General features: G+C 42.5%; 1 protein-coding gene across 1 annotated transcript in view; it reads left to right on the top strand.

Annotated features, from left to right (window-relative positions):
• Positions 1–14,887, top strand: part of SVIL (supervillin) — a 126,505-nt gene that overhangs the window by 608 nt on the left and 111,010 nt on the right. Inside the window, exon 2 of the mRNA XM_018563437.1 lies at positions 10,508–10,571. Coding sequence (XP_018418939.1) covers positions 10,508–10,571 — 64 coding nt within the window. The remainder of the gene's footprint in view (positions 1–10,507; positions 10,572–14,887) is intronic.

Raw genomic sequence — 14,887 nt, forward strand, 5'->3', positions numbered from 1 at the left:
TGTGTGTGTGTGTGTGTGTGTGTGTGTGTGTGTGTGTGTGTGTGTGTGTGTGTGTGTGCTTCCAGGTGCCACCTATTCTGTACCCAGCGACTGTTAGCACATTCTAGGAGAGCGAGCAAAGCTATGTCATAAGGGAGCAGTGTGCTAATTGCTCTGTGCACCTTGCTGCTGCTATGCACAGTGCTCCAGTTCTTACCTCCCTGAGTGCTGTGTTCCAAAACATTGATACCATTAAAGGACTAAACCTTTTTGGGTCATAGTTTCACCATATTTTAGTTCATTATTTTTCTGGTGTCCATTAGTGTTGGTGTGAAAGGTCATTATTTTTCCAGGTTTGCTGAATTAGGGCTAATTGCACCAATAAGATGATGGCTGTTATAAAATTATCAGATAATTTGATGTTGACATGTGATTTGAATACTTCACGTGAATCAAGAGTGAGCATTGCCAAATCACATTATTGGTGTAATTAATATAGGAAAGTACCTCATATTTGCTAAGAGACAACTGCTTCACATAAACGTCATGTTGTGATGGAATCCCTAGGTAAAGATCCCATGGTCAGCAACTGCCAAGAGAGTTTGGGGTGTTTCAGGTGATTAAAGTATCTGTAGGTTTTGGACAGACAATGCCTAGTCTAGCAGAACTGAGGAATAAGGTACAGCATTACAAAGCAGGAAGCAGAACCTTCATAGGTAACGCAATGGCATACAATGGCTGTCCACAAGGTTTAGGAGTGTGTCTATGGGAATGTTTGACCATTCTTTCAGAAGCGAATTTGTGAGGTCAGGTACTGATGTTGGACGAGAAGGCCGGGCTCGCAGTCTCCGCTCTAATTCATCTCAAAGGTGTTCTGTCGGGTTTAGGTCAGGACTCTGTGCAGGCCAGTCAAGTTCCTCCACCCCAAACTCGCTAGTCCATGTCTTTATGGACTTTGCTTTGTGCACTGGTGTGCAGTCATGTTGGAACAGGAAGGGGCCATCCCCAAACTGTTCCCACAAAGATGGGAGCATGAAATTGTCCAAAATGTCTTGGTATGCTGATGCCTTAAGAGTTCCCTTCACTGGAACTAAGGGGCCAAGCCCAACCCCTGAAAAACAACCCCACACCATAATCCCCCCTCCACCAAACTTTACACTTGTCACAATGCAGTCAGGCAAGTACCGTTCTCCTGGCAACCGCCAAACCCAGACACGTCCATCGGATTGCCAGACAGAGAAGCTTGATTCATCACTCCAGAGAAGTGGAGACGTATTCTCTGGAGTCCAGTGGCAGCCTGCTTTACACCACTGCATCTGACGCTTTGCATTGCACTTGGTGATGTATGGCTTGGATGCAGCTGCTTGGCCATGGAAACCCACTCCATTATGCTCTCTACGCGCTGTTGTGCCAATCTGAAGGTCGTACAAAGTTTGGAGGTCTGTAGCTATTGCCTCTGCAGACAGTTGGCGACTTCTGTGCACTGTGCGCTTCAGTTTGCGCTGACCCCGCTCTGTCCTTTTTCGTGGCCTACCACTTGGTGGCTGAGTTGCTGTTGTTCCCAGTTGCTTCCACTTTGTTATAATATCACTAACAGGTGACCGTGGAATATTTAGTAGCAAGGAAATTTCACGGAACACCTGAATCCAATGATTTGGAGGGTGCCCCAATACTTTTGGCAATATAATACCTGTATGTATGTATGTATGTATGTATGTATGTATATGTACTTTTTACACGATTTTTAATGTGCTGACAAATATGTAGGCTGCCATTGCTGTTTTCTCCTTCCAAAAATGCCAGGTACTTGGCTGCCTTGTTAATCTAATGGCTTTAATATTTGAGTTGCTGACCCAGAACAAGTATGTCGATAAGGAACTCTGACTTCAAAGTACTTAAGCCATTGGCTCAGCCTAACCAGGCAACTAGCATTTTCAAGAAACTTGTGCAGATGTAGATGTACATAACCCCATTGTAACAGTCATCCGCACCCTATAGTCTGTCCATGCATTTTAAATTATCTTGTCGAAATCACACCTATCAGGTGTGTGACTGCTGGACAAACATAGGATTTATTACATTGTATCCATAGTCAGTAGCAGTGTTGGTGTTGCCCAATGCATACTACAGTTGACCTGGTGATTGTTCTTGCGGACTGATGACAGTGGGGAACATGTCCAGTTTGCGCTTCTTATATCTTTCCCACCTGCTCAGTCTTGTGGTCTGACTGTGTTGTCTTAAGGTGGCCATACACTCTACAACCATCGCAAGACTTTAGTCTTGCGATGGTTGTACAGGGATTAAAAAAACGTACGATCTGCCTATCTTGGACAGGCAGATCGCACTCTCGATCATCGCAAGCCCGCCCCCCTGAGGGGCGGGCTTCCGATGACCGCAATGCTGAACGGGCAGTGTGCGCGTGCGCACACCGGCCCGTTCGGCATTTGTCTTCCGAGCACCGTTCTAACCAGCCGAGAATCGTACGATTCCCGGCGGGTTTTCAAACATGCTGGTTCGATGGAAGACGTGCGACCGTACAGTAGAAACGGTCGCACGTCTCCGTTCACACTGCTCGATTATCGTACGAAAAACCGATCGCATACGATTATCGTACGATAATCGTGCAGTGTATGGGCACCTTTTAGTAGGCGGTTGGGCCTGAGGGTCAGTCGAGGTTTCGCAGCTGATGGTGGGGCAGTAACCTGGAGTTATTTATCGGCAGTGGTTTATCTTCCTTCAAGGAGAGTCCAGGCCAAAGCCTTTTCTTTTGAACATATGGAAACTTTAGTTAGGAGTGAGCTTTGGAATTAGACACTCATATTGGTGCGGCCAGCACTTATTTAAAGCAAATCTGTTAAAGACATGAAATCTAAATCTTGGTATGTGACGCAATGGGAAAAAGATATATAGGCAGAGGTAACTATCGGTGAAAACTGTAACTAAAAATAATTAGTAGATCCATTCAGCTAAAGTTGTTGTATCCAGATCTTGCATTTCCTGGTGGAAGTCTGGCTTGGTCTCGCCTAGGGATGCACCGGTATCGAGTAAGAATACCGATATATATTTTTCGGTACTCGCCGTTACCGGAAGTCCCATTAATGAAGCCGGGTGGCGTGTAATGACTCGATTACCCAGGAAGCCAGCTCCATGCTCCCTGGTGACAAGGGAGCATGGAGCTAGCTTCCCGGCCTATCAGGAAGCCTTGCAGCGTGTAATGAATGACCTGCCGCCCAGCTTCCTGATACCGGAAGTTCTGGTATCGGGAGCGCTTGGTATCGGCACCTATACTAGTATCAGTGCATCCCTAGTCTTGCTCACTCCCACTTTCAGAGCCTCCATATTGGTCCTTCCCTGCAGCTTGGCTCCCCTTTCGCTCTGGCGGTGTAAGGTCCCACGAGCCGTCATGTCCAATATAGTGTATTATACTTGAGGATGTGGAGATGGAGCGGGACAGGGCTAGCTGCCAGCCAGGACTGAGATTTGGTACATCTTGATTATTTTAAATCCCTGGACAAAACAAGCACTTAACCCTTGCAGTGCAGGGTAGCCCCACTACAAGGGTTAAGATATCATATGCCTGGAGTTGTTCCATATATCTGAATCTACTATTTTTATTTTCACATGTGGTTTTCACTGAAGGTGAATTCTGTCTGCTATGTTGGTTCTCCGTTTTATTTGCTAGGGCTTGTTACAGGTTTACTTAAGATTTTCCGACAAGATAATCTACACTTTTCAGAGAACCCAATCATGTTTAATTAGGTTGACACACAAAGAAACCCCCTAAGGGTTTTCTTATTTTTTGTGTGACAGGCCTGCAAATGTAGCAGTTCTGATGCTTTATTAAAGCTGACATGAATGTGTGGCATTGCCCAGTTATGTTCTCTATAGGCTGGGCTGTGTGACTTGTGTACTGAGCTGTGTGCCGGATTTACAATGCGGTAGGGCTGCAACAACTAATCGACATAATCGATTATTGAAAAAGTTGTCAACTTTTTCAATAATCGATCAGCTTCCGAAGTAGACCCAGCAATAATACATTATACAGTGGTGCAATGCCGAATACCACTAGCTATAGAGGACTACAAAACCCAGCAACAGTACATTATACAGCGCAATGCAGAATACCGCCAGCTATAATGTACTATTTCTGGGATTTGTTGTAGTCCTCTATAGGTGGTAATATTCTGCATTGCGCTGTATAATGTACTATTGCTGGGATTTGTAGTCCACTTTCCATTTCACTATATTGCACACCACACCATTTTTTTACTTCCACCGCTCCAAGCTTGCTCCTGTGATGGACTACAACCTCAATACAAACTAGTAGTCCATCACTGGAGCCATTTTTTAAAATGTATTTTATTTATCCGATTAACCGATTAATCGAACTTAATAATCGGCTAACTAATCGATTTTGAAAATAATCGTTAGCTTCAGCTCTACAATGCGGCTACAACTGTTGTTGAGTGTCACAGATGATATGTGAGTGCAGACAATCCTGCTTACTCAGTTCATAGCTAATCTGTGACAGGTGTGTGTGGAGTCAGGTATATGTATGCATGGAATTCCAGCTGTAAAGCCTTTCAAAAAGTGACAGCAGCTAATCATTTGCCTGGCTTAGAAAAGAATATGTACATTTATTTGAAATACTTAAAGCCCAACACTAACCTGTTTTGTTTTGCACAGAGCAGGTTAGAGTTCCTTGCAGAGAAGTCATAGGGACTGACATTTAGAGGAACGCCCAATGGGGACACAGACCACAACAAATTAAAAATGACTATTCCTCTCTGTCCCAATTACACCAGTTCCCCGAATTGTGTGTCCTGATCTTCCCAGGATTAGAAAGTGATGCCGAATCTCCCCAGTTGGGACAATGCGATAGAAAATAAAATAATGTTCTAATTCTTCCCCACTGTATCCAAAATTAAAAGAAAACGCTTTAGAAGACCTTGAGCTTTAATAGTGTTGGGTGATTAGTAGCACTTTGTGATGTGTTTTAGTCTGCATAAGTCTTGATTTGTGGCTTATTATGCCAGAACCTAGGTTGACAAAATTGAAGGGTTGGAATATACAGCATTCATTGGTCTATCACATTTCTTTAGGCTAGGTTCACACCTAGGTGGCTCTTGACCGTGCGGCGATCTGCGCTGTTTTGTGCACGATTGCAGCACGGTCAGGAGTCACCAAGGTGTGAACTAATCGCACTGTGGGTGTCCATCGAGGAATCCCGATGTTTGCTTTGCATTCTGACAACGGCCGCCCGAACAGTGTAGGTAGTGTTGATGGAGGAATGGGCTCTATTTTTATGGGAGCTGCCATTGAGAGCAGGGGCTCACAGACTGACAAATTCCAGGACTTCAGTAATTAATTTGTGCACATGCTGCCTTGCTAATAGTGAGGAAAATAATTATTTGATCCCCTGTAGATTTTGTAAGTTTGCCCACTTACAAAGAAATAAAAGGTCTATAATTTTTATTATAGGTGTATTTTAAATGATAGGCAGAATATCAACCAAAAATCCAGAAAAAAAAAAACATGATACAAATGTTATAAATTGAGTTGCAGTTCAGTGAGTAAAATAAGTATTTGGTCCCCTACCAACCAACAATAATTTTGGTTCCCACAGACTGGCTATGTGGTACGCAGATTAGTCCTGCCAATTTAAGAAGGCGCTCCTAACGACAACTCGTTATGTTTATAAAAGACATTTGTCCACAGAATCTTTTTCTTCCATTCAAACCTCACCACCATGGGCAAGACCAAAGAGCTGTCAAAGGACGTTAGGGACAAGATTATAGACCTGCACAAGGCTGGAATGGGCTACACGACTACCAGCGAGAAAGTTGTGATTATTCGCAAATGGAAGGAATACAAAATAAACAATCGCAATCGGTCTGGAGCTCCATGCAAGATGAATTATTATTTTTTTACCTCTAGGGTCTTCGGGGAAATATTAGGGGTCTAAACAGACACCTGATTATTCCCTTTTAAAATAGAAAAAGAGATTGAGGACTCTGTGTCCTCAATCTCTTTTTCTGAAGCCCCTGTTATCAATGAACAGGAATCCTCTATACTGAGTGTTCCTGTTCATTCATAACATGAGGGCAGAGTATGTTTACTATTACCACAACTATGAATGAACAGGAGGCGATGTAGAGAACTCCCATTCATAATTGAGGCTATAGTAACCTTACTCTGTCCTCCATTATTTACAAACACTCAGAGATCGCTGAGTGTTTGTACCCACTCTCCTGTCTGACAGCTTTCACAGGAGGCTGAGCGAGCGGTGCGGGAGGAGAGCTCAGCCTCCTGTGACAGCGCTGGCTGTCTCCGCCCACAATGCTCTCCTCTGATCTGTGATAGGAGGCGAGACTCTGGCCGCTCACATCGCTCTCCTCCCGCAGCGCTCTGCCTCCTGTGACAGTGCAGAGCCCAGCGGGGAAGAGAAAGAATGGATGCACCGCTGTATCGGACAGAAAATGGCACTTTTGCCATTATGCCAAAAGTGCAATTTTCGGCCGATATCTTTCGGCGGCCGATATATCGTTGCATTCCTAGTCTCATCATTTAAAATACACCTATGGTGAAAATTATGGACCTTTCATTCCTTTGTAAGTGGGCAAACTTACAAAATCTGCAGGGGATCAAATCATTATTTTCCTCACTGTATTGCCTCCAATTGATCAGTTGTCCTGTGCAGCCTTAGGCCAGCACCACGCGGTCCTGTGTTCGAGGTCATCTGTTTCCATGGCTTGCCTGAAAAAAACTAGGGCACAAAAAGTGTCATTGGCCATAGTGATCAATTCAGTTCTGTAATTCTGGTGAATCCAGATGCTTGATTGCTGTAAACAAATACGCTATGACCAAGCATGTATGCTACTGCACTATGTATCACAAATGGTTCTGTCTTGTTTCTGAGGATCTGTGTCATTACAATCTGACCTAATTTAAATGCAGTTTATCATGCTTTGATGTGTGTTTTGTTCATTTGTAGTAGCCCCTCTTGTATAGTGGCGTTGTGCATTTTGTCTCTACTTTGGTAAACATACTTTGGTGACCATTATCCAGCCCAAAGTTCGAGCTCTTGATGCCTTTCCATATGCTTTCCACTTTCTCCTTACAGTGCCTTTAGAGAAGAACTCCGGGTAAATAAAACGTCCGGCGTTAAAGTGTTTATCTTGTCTAGGGAGCTAAAATCGTTACTCACCCAAACCACAAACCCAGCTGGCTCCTAGATCAGACCCTTCAACCTGTCTCCTCCACTCCAGCGATTGAATGTCCCATGGCGACCTCACGTCCTGTAGGATGTGATCACTTGCTGGACCTTAGACCACTGGGCCATGGGGGACGCCAGGTTGAACAGACTAGTCTAGCCGTCAGTTGAGTTTGGGGTTTGGGTGAGTATAACTCTGTTCTTGTAGCTCCCTAAAACAAATGAGGTTTTATTTGTCGGGATTTCTTAAGAATTTTTTTTGCACAACCACAATTGGTTGCACAATTGTAATGCATCGCGGGAGTGAGCTTGGAGTGGTGACTACTTTACAACACACACAGGGACCATGGGGAACACAAGTAGTCACCCTCCTGAAGGTACCACTGAGGTGTCACTGTAGTTCCAAGGGAGCACTAATTAAAGTATTGTGTTAAAGGGTAGATTTTTATATGAACGTTCCTACGAAAAATCCCATCAGATCCTTTGATATTGGCATCAGAAACTTGCAGATTGTCCTTCGAAATTTCGTTTAATTTTCATTTTTATTTAACATGCTATTTTGGAATCAATGGAGTTTCCGACTGAAAACCACAATCACTGTTGGAAATTTTTTCTCGATCAAACAAATTTCTAACATGCTCCTTCAAATTTTTTAATCGCCGTGGTCGAAATTGATCCTCAGTTTGTCCCCATCAACGATCAGAAAGTCGAACGAGCGTTCCGAAATTGTTTTTTGTCTGTTCAAACTAAATGTCTGATGACGTTTGTGTGTGTTGGTATCGCAGTCTTAATAACCAAACCTTCTTTTTTTAAACTTTTTTTTGAATAATAATAAATTGTAAAATTAATAATTGTTTTTTGTGTTGAATTTGAATCAGATATTTTACATTTAAATATAAAATTAGCATTTTCAGTTCCTGCTTACATAAGACATCTTTATTATACCTACAATAAAGATCTAATCTCAAAATCCTTTGGGTGTATATTTTATGGTCCGTTTGCATTTACATGCTGTTTTGTCTCTTAATAGCAACAGTCTTGTAGTCTCGCAGTTCTTACAGTTGAGGGATAACGCCCAACTCCAGCAACCCCCCCTTCCCCAAAAACATTTCTCTTTGAAAGTGGGGCGTGGCGGTAGAGTGGGAGGTTTGTTTTTTTTGCTTTCCTGTTTGACCTCATTGGAGAGGCTTTCCCTCACTTCCTGCACTATGATGACTTTTCAAGATACATGTTGTATGGTTGTCGCCAAAACAGGGCACAGACAACAAAAACATTGTCCACGTTTTAACATTTCCTCACTTTACTGAAAATGTTTGTTTTGTCTGTGTCCTTTTGGAGAGATTGCTCATAACTTAATGTCCTTACAGCCAATCCTTCTTCCCTTTCCAAACAATGGAAGAATTAATTCAAAAGTGCTAATTATATGGATTAATTGTTGTAAGGAAAGCAAGAGTGACCAAGCTTGTGAATAAACCCGCAGAGGCTTGCAGGAAAGCGGGACGTTAGCCGTTGCATAGTTTCTGGGTGCTGGCAGCTGTCCATAGGTAAAGGTCACAGTGATAACTCACGCAGGAAGATTGATGAGTCTGGTGTAAACTAATTATATCCTTTCAGTTCCAAACTGAAAGTTGTCCCATCTTGAATCATCTAATTTGGTGCTGTTCACCACAATACCAGACAGGCCAAAGTTGGGGAGTGTGAAGTGCCAGGGGTTAGGCATCTGTGTCACTTGGATAATCAGTGTTTTTAAATGACATCTGCACTTCCACGTTCACATTTTGTCTCAAACCTGAAGTTTTTTTAGCCTGATGAGGTTTTAATGGTACATTAAATTCAGAATTGGAAATAAAGTTGAGCTTACAGGGAGAAAAGCATACCTGCTAAGTAGTTCAGTATTTCATCCAGATATTATTACAGTGCATGAATTCACCCCACCTTGTGATGCTGGAACACTTGCAGACTCTTATGCCTGATATAAAAATAAATGCCATTGCTCAGAAGTTTCTCACTACCACCAATCTGCTTCAAACCTCTCTTTTGCAGTTGCAATGCGATTTGGTGAAGTAGGAAGCAGAGAGCTGTTACACATCTTTTCTACATAGGCTTTCGGAAGCACTGCCCTCCTACAGACTGTATTCAGTGAAATTTAAAGGAAGGCTATAACCTCTCTGATTTTCATTCCACAGCACCTGTGCTCACTAATGCCGGCAGGCTGAACAAAGAAAATATGTGTGTTTGTATCCAGCTTTAAGCTGCCATTTACTTTATAGGGCGATTGAGCTGGCAGGCATTATTGGACCCTACCTTAGTTCAGGCTTTGAACAAAGCTCAGCGGGGTTCTTTAATTTATAAGCTCAGCTGAGCTCAGTTAATTTTTGTGGCAAGCACACTTGGGGGTCACAACACGCATATGATGTAATGACTGCTGAGCAGGTAGACTGCACTGTTTGTATACATTTCAAGACTTAATTTTCCAGTTAGGAGTGTTCATTTTAAATATACAAGAATGTGGTTTTAAATTGCCTGTTTGGGTGACTACATAAATTCCATATATCCTCGTTGTGGAAATAACTTATCCAAAGTCTTGGCTCAGAGGTGAAATATCCAAGCTGAGAGCACAATTTTAATGCCTTCCATCATAGCACAGAAATTATCTGTCTCATGAGCCTGTCCTAATGGAGTGTGGACTCCAGCCGTGGTTTGCTGTCATTGCTCTTTCATCTCTCAGCTTTCTGAGCCAGCATTCCCTCACAGTGACACAATTGTCACTGACCTCTTACCTGTTGTGTGAGTATATGGCAACATCCCGTCATAACATTTTATATCATCTCCAAATATAGGTCATGATTTCAGCAGGACTTCTCTGACCACACATAAATGACATGCTGGGAGGTTTGACTTCTGTCCAAATTGGCGCTTCTATATATACATGTGAGATGGGGACCACAATTTATAAGCTCCTTGAGGGCAGGGACGGATGTGAATTGATAGTATGGAAAGTGATACATTACATATGCATGGTGGAAGTGGTCATGGTGCTAGTTCCAGTATCCATGGAAGAGTAGTACCTTCAGCTAACAGGATTTCGGTGGGTAGTGCAGAAGGTGCCTAATCTCAACGTAATGTCGGTCAGGGAGAGTGGTTGTCTGGAATTGAATTCAGTTATGTGACATGGGCAGTAGAGATGGAAATATGGCTTGGTAAAGTGTTCTTTATGTACTTGCATATAATATATATTGTTTTTTAGTTACTAATTTGATATACTTTTTGACACCATCAATGTTTACCATTCTGCTTTTGTGTTTTTTATTTTAGGTTTTAACCGAGAAGGACCATTTCATCACAGAACTCCGAGGCTTCACCAAAGGAGATCCCCCAGGTACTTTTAGGCCCTGTTCACACCCGGGCGGTTCGGCCAACATGAACGATCCCCTACATCGCTTTGGGAACTGTTCATGCGACCACTCGGCTCAGCGCGATCCAAACCGTTCCCTGCCCGAACTGCTCCCTGCCCCTTTTTTGCCGCGCTGATCAGTGTAGTTTCCATACAGCTTTCAATGGAATCGGTTTTGGCCGTTTTTAATTGCGTTGCAGCACTGAAGCACAATTAAAAACTCCCAAAACCTCCCTTTTGAGATCAGCACGGAATGGACTCTTAGAAGGACCTCTGTCTGCGTCTGCATACACGGCATATAAATATTGATTCGTTCAGTGCAATGCTTAGAACACAGAGTGAGAATTTTATTATAATATTGTTCCATTTGCATATTGCAGGAAGGTTCCTTGACAAATGAACATCCTGAAAAGGTTTTTTTTTTTTTAAGACTGCATTAAAGGAAATGTGTGCCGAGAGAAATATGGAGGCGGCTGTTGAATTCCTCCTTTGTCAGGCATGGTTTACACCTAAGCAATTGCGGTTTACGCTGTTTTCGGGTGTTTGACGCACTTTTTTACCTGATTTTGCGTAGGGATGCATAGGATCAAAACCATGCAGCATGCGCCTGCAAAAAAGCTCCTGCACCTGTTTGCATGACAGGTTGATATTGCACGCGTTGCACAATGCTAAGGTGTGAACTGTCGCCATTGGCTTGATTTTGCGTTTTGTCCATTATTGCGCAAAGAGGTGTGAACCAGGCTAGGTGCCTGGCTTTCTCCAACACAATACTTTGTCATTGACAGAACCAGTTCTGGACCTTAGGCATAGGAGGTACACCCAAAAGAAACATCAAGAAAGTTCCTGGGGCAGTGCTGGTCAACTTGCTAGATATAGTGGATATCAGTAAAGGGCCACACATAATATTAATTGAATGTAATACTACAGGAAGCTATCAGACTGCAGACTATGCAACAGGAGATGGTCAAAGACTACGAGCATGCTACAAGAGATGGTCAAAGAATGCATACATGATACAAGATATGGTCAGAGACTGCAGTTGTTGTGATTGGGGGCATGCTTCAGAAGACTGCAGGCATATGTGACATGAGACTGTCACATTTGATATCACTCTCAGAAACATTCAAAAAACCAAATCATTTAACTACTAGAAGCCAGTCTAAAAATATTTTTTCTTCACTGGCTTAAGTAAGCACCAAAACAGTATGGGTCTATTCACACCGTCTGCGTTGGAGCTGCATTGGTTATTGCCAGCGCAGCCCCAATGCAAAACAAGGCAGTTTGCCTAGTTACGCATGGTGCCCATTCACACCACTGCCTTATTTTTTTCAAAACAGCGAGATGCGATGCAGTATAACCACCTCACACCCCACTGAGCCCCTACAACTGAATGAAATGTAAATTGTGACATTACAATAAAGTTCTAACAAAGAATAAAAACAACAACAATGTAATGGACTGGGATCAGCGCTTCAGCACTTTGCCGGGGCACCATACTCCAGACGCTGTGCGTTTCTAAGTGCCAAGGTTCAACTGTCACACAAAGTGGTCTGGTAGTCCACACCATTACGTAACCTTTATTCCTCATGACATACTTCCTTTAAAAACATTGCCAGGTTGCACCTAGTACTTCCTTCCCCACCAGTATCAAGTCGGTACTCACATCATCTGTGTAGACACCAGCTTTTCCTTTCGCTGGCCAATTAACAAAGCCTAACATTGTTGATAGGTTGCTGCAGGCAAGATTTATGTTTGTGTTGTATTTGCTGTGGTTTTCAGAAGTCAGAATAAGACCGTTAGGGTGTGCAAAGTACAGTAACCCTAAGCAACTGCAATAGAAATAATCTGCCAGCTGGCAGCAGTAACCTAAAATCTGCTTACCATGGGTTAGTGCGCTTTGCACGCCCTTGCTGCATTCTTTGTAAAATGTTGTGTTATGAATTTAGAAGATAATTCCTTGCTATCCCGGGCAGCCCATACCCCACCATACATTTTCTGATCTTTTGCCAGCATCAACTATGCAGTGCAGCATTGTTGGCGATGTTCTTATTAGTTTTCGCCCAAATAGTTTCATCTTGTACTAAGTTGCATGACATTATGACAAATAGTGTTTTTACTGTTTGTGGGTTTTTTGTGTGTTTATTCATGTAACTCTTTTTGAGCATCCGCCCTTAAGTTTGATGAGTAAGCAAATCGAAGCCCATGCAAAATGTGTGTGGTCACATTATCCTGTGAGCACCGAGAGTGCAAGCCAAAGCCATTTCCTTTTCTGAGCAAAAGGGCATTTGATCGGGTTTCATCCTCTTCCAACGCACATTCCTCCACCCCGCACTGGCCTCAAATCACTTATCTGTGCAGGATTCTGAGCTCGCTGTATACCAGGAGACTCAGAGATTTCCCATTCAGCTGGGATCTGCAGACTTTCCCTTTATTTCCTGAAAGCTTGAGATTTCTGGGCTTTAAATGGCCGGGGAGTTCCATTCCCTTTTTCCTTGGAAGCACTTAATCATCATGGAATTATTCCCAAGAAGTTGCATGTTCAGTTTTTTTTGTTTTTTTTTATTCATTCCCTATTGTGTAAAGGAAGTACAAGACTGGACGGGCATTCCTGTTCCTGAGAAGTTCCATCATGATGTGACCGTACATGCTTGCATTTCCCCTGCAGCTTAAAGCTGAACTCCAGGCAGATATAAAATACTTAAATGAATGCAGCTCTGTATTCATTAATGCATCCTTAAATATGTTTTTAAATGCAAATGTAAGTGCACAAATTTGACTTGGTATCAGCCTCTTGCAGTCCACTGCTCACCAGAGCACAGGAGTATGCTGATAGGAGGAAACCGCAAAGCAACGGAGTAAAGAGCAGTGTGATGGAGATGACCTCATATGTCTGCTACTTCTGTCACTGTCCAGTTATAGGCAGGGGTGGAGAAATAGGCCTGTGCGTGTTACTGAACTGCAGCAAGGAAAAATCAGGCCTACTGTCCTGCTAGAAAGGGCTGTGCTGTGTAAACCTCAGCAATGGGTGGACAGATTTACATATTCTTTGTGAAGTAAAACCGCTCCTATATATGAATTTCATATGTGCACTTTGCTGTTTTCCTGGAGTTCAGCTTTAAAGAGAACCTATGTAAAAGCTGAACAATTCCAACTGAATTGGGGGGAGTAAACCAGCATGTCAAAACAATCTGTAGGTCCAGAAATACACGGTGATATATAATCTAAACTTTTCTGCAAATCTGATCTCGTACCTGCCTCTGTCAATGTGTAGTCCTGCTCACCAGTATGGAGACTTGAGAGGGTAAAGTTCAAAATCAACAATACAGAGATTTGCTTATAACCAACGTTTCCTTATTCCCATATCTCTGTATCTGTTAATCATTTTGTTTTGTGTTTTTCACTGAAGGCAACATCTACATAAGTTTTTTCATTATATATTGAATCGCTCAGTTATATTTGCCCGTTGTAATCTGTCATGCCCATGTTTTCTAAAGACCTCATTCATTTTTCTAATTTGAAGCCCTCTGGCGAGTCTAGATATTGCAATACTGTATGTCTCCAGCATTGTGTGGAATATGCAGAAAGACAAAGTAGTCCGAGTTGGCAAAGATTAATATTCCCAACAAGCTGATTTCCTCCACTGGTGTTCTAGAGAAGACATAGGAAGACAGTGAGAGTGAGTTAACCATTGGTGTTCACCCATATTTGATTTTATTCCTTTAGAAAAATACTTTTGGTAAGGTTCTCTTTCACCTGCAGATGTTGTTCAATTCTTGCCGCCTTTTATATTTAAAATATAAAATGTCTGCATTGTCTATGGTACAGCTCTTAATTCTTTCTTTCTATGAATGATTACTCCATCCGCAGTTTACGTTCTACTCCTATGTTGGCAGGTGGTGTGCAGCTCCTGCAGAGCTTTTACTGTACCTTAGTGATGTGCAGCAGAAGTCCCCAAATGATCTATTTCATGCTAGTTATAAATAAGAAATAAACCATTTTTTGTCTGTAAATAACTTTTATTAGCTTAAGGACTGTTCATGCTTACAAATGGCTTCCTTCCTGACTTGCTTGCTCCCTCATGTCTGCAGGTAACAATAGCTGGTGCATAATTTCCTCTTGTACCCTGTATCTTACAGTCCCATTTAGCTTAAATGTGTAGTTATTTTGGAAAATGTTTTATTGGTTGTAGCTGGAATCTCCCTATAAATGGACTATGGGACAGATCAGAATACCTGTATGGCTCGGCCATTCTATTAAATTTGTCCTAAATATTAGTCTTGTGGCATTGAATCTATACATAA

This window comes from Nanorana parkeri, unplaced genomic scaffold (genome assembly GCF_000935625.1).
Source record: "Nanorana parkeri isolate BGI_ZX_2015 unplaced genomic scaffold, ASM93562v1 scaffold664, whole genome shotgun sequence".
NCBI classification, from domain to species: domain Eukaryota; kingdom Metazoa; phylum Chordata; class Amphibia; order Anura; family Dicroglossidae; genus Nanorana; species Nanorana parkeri.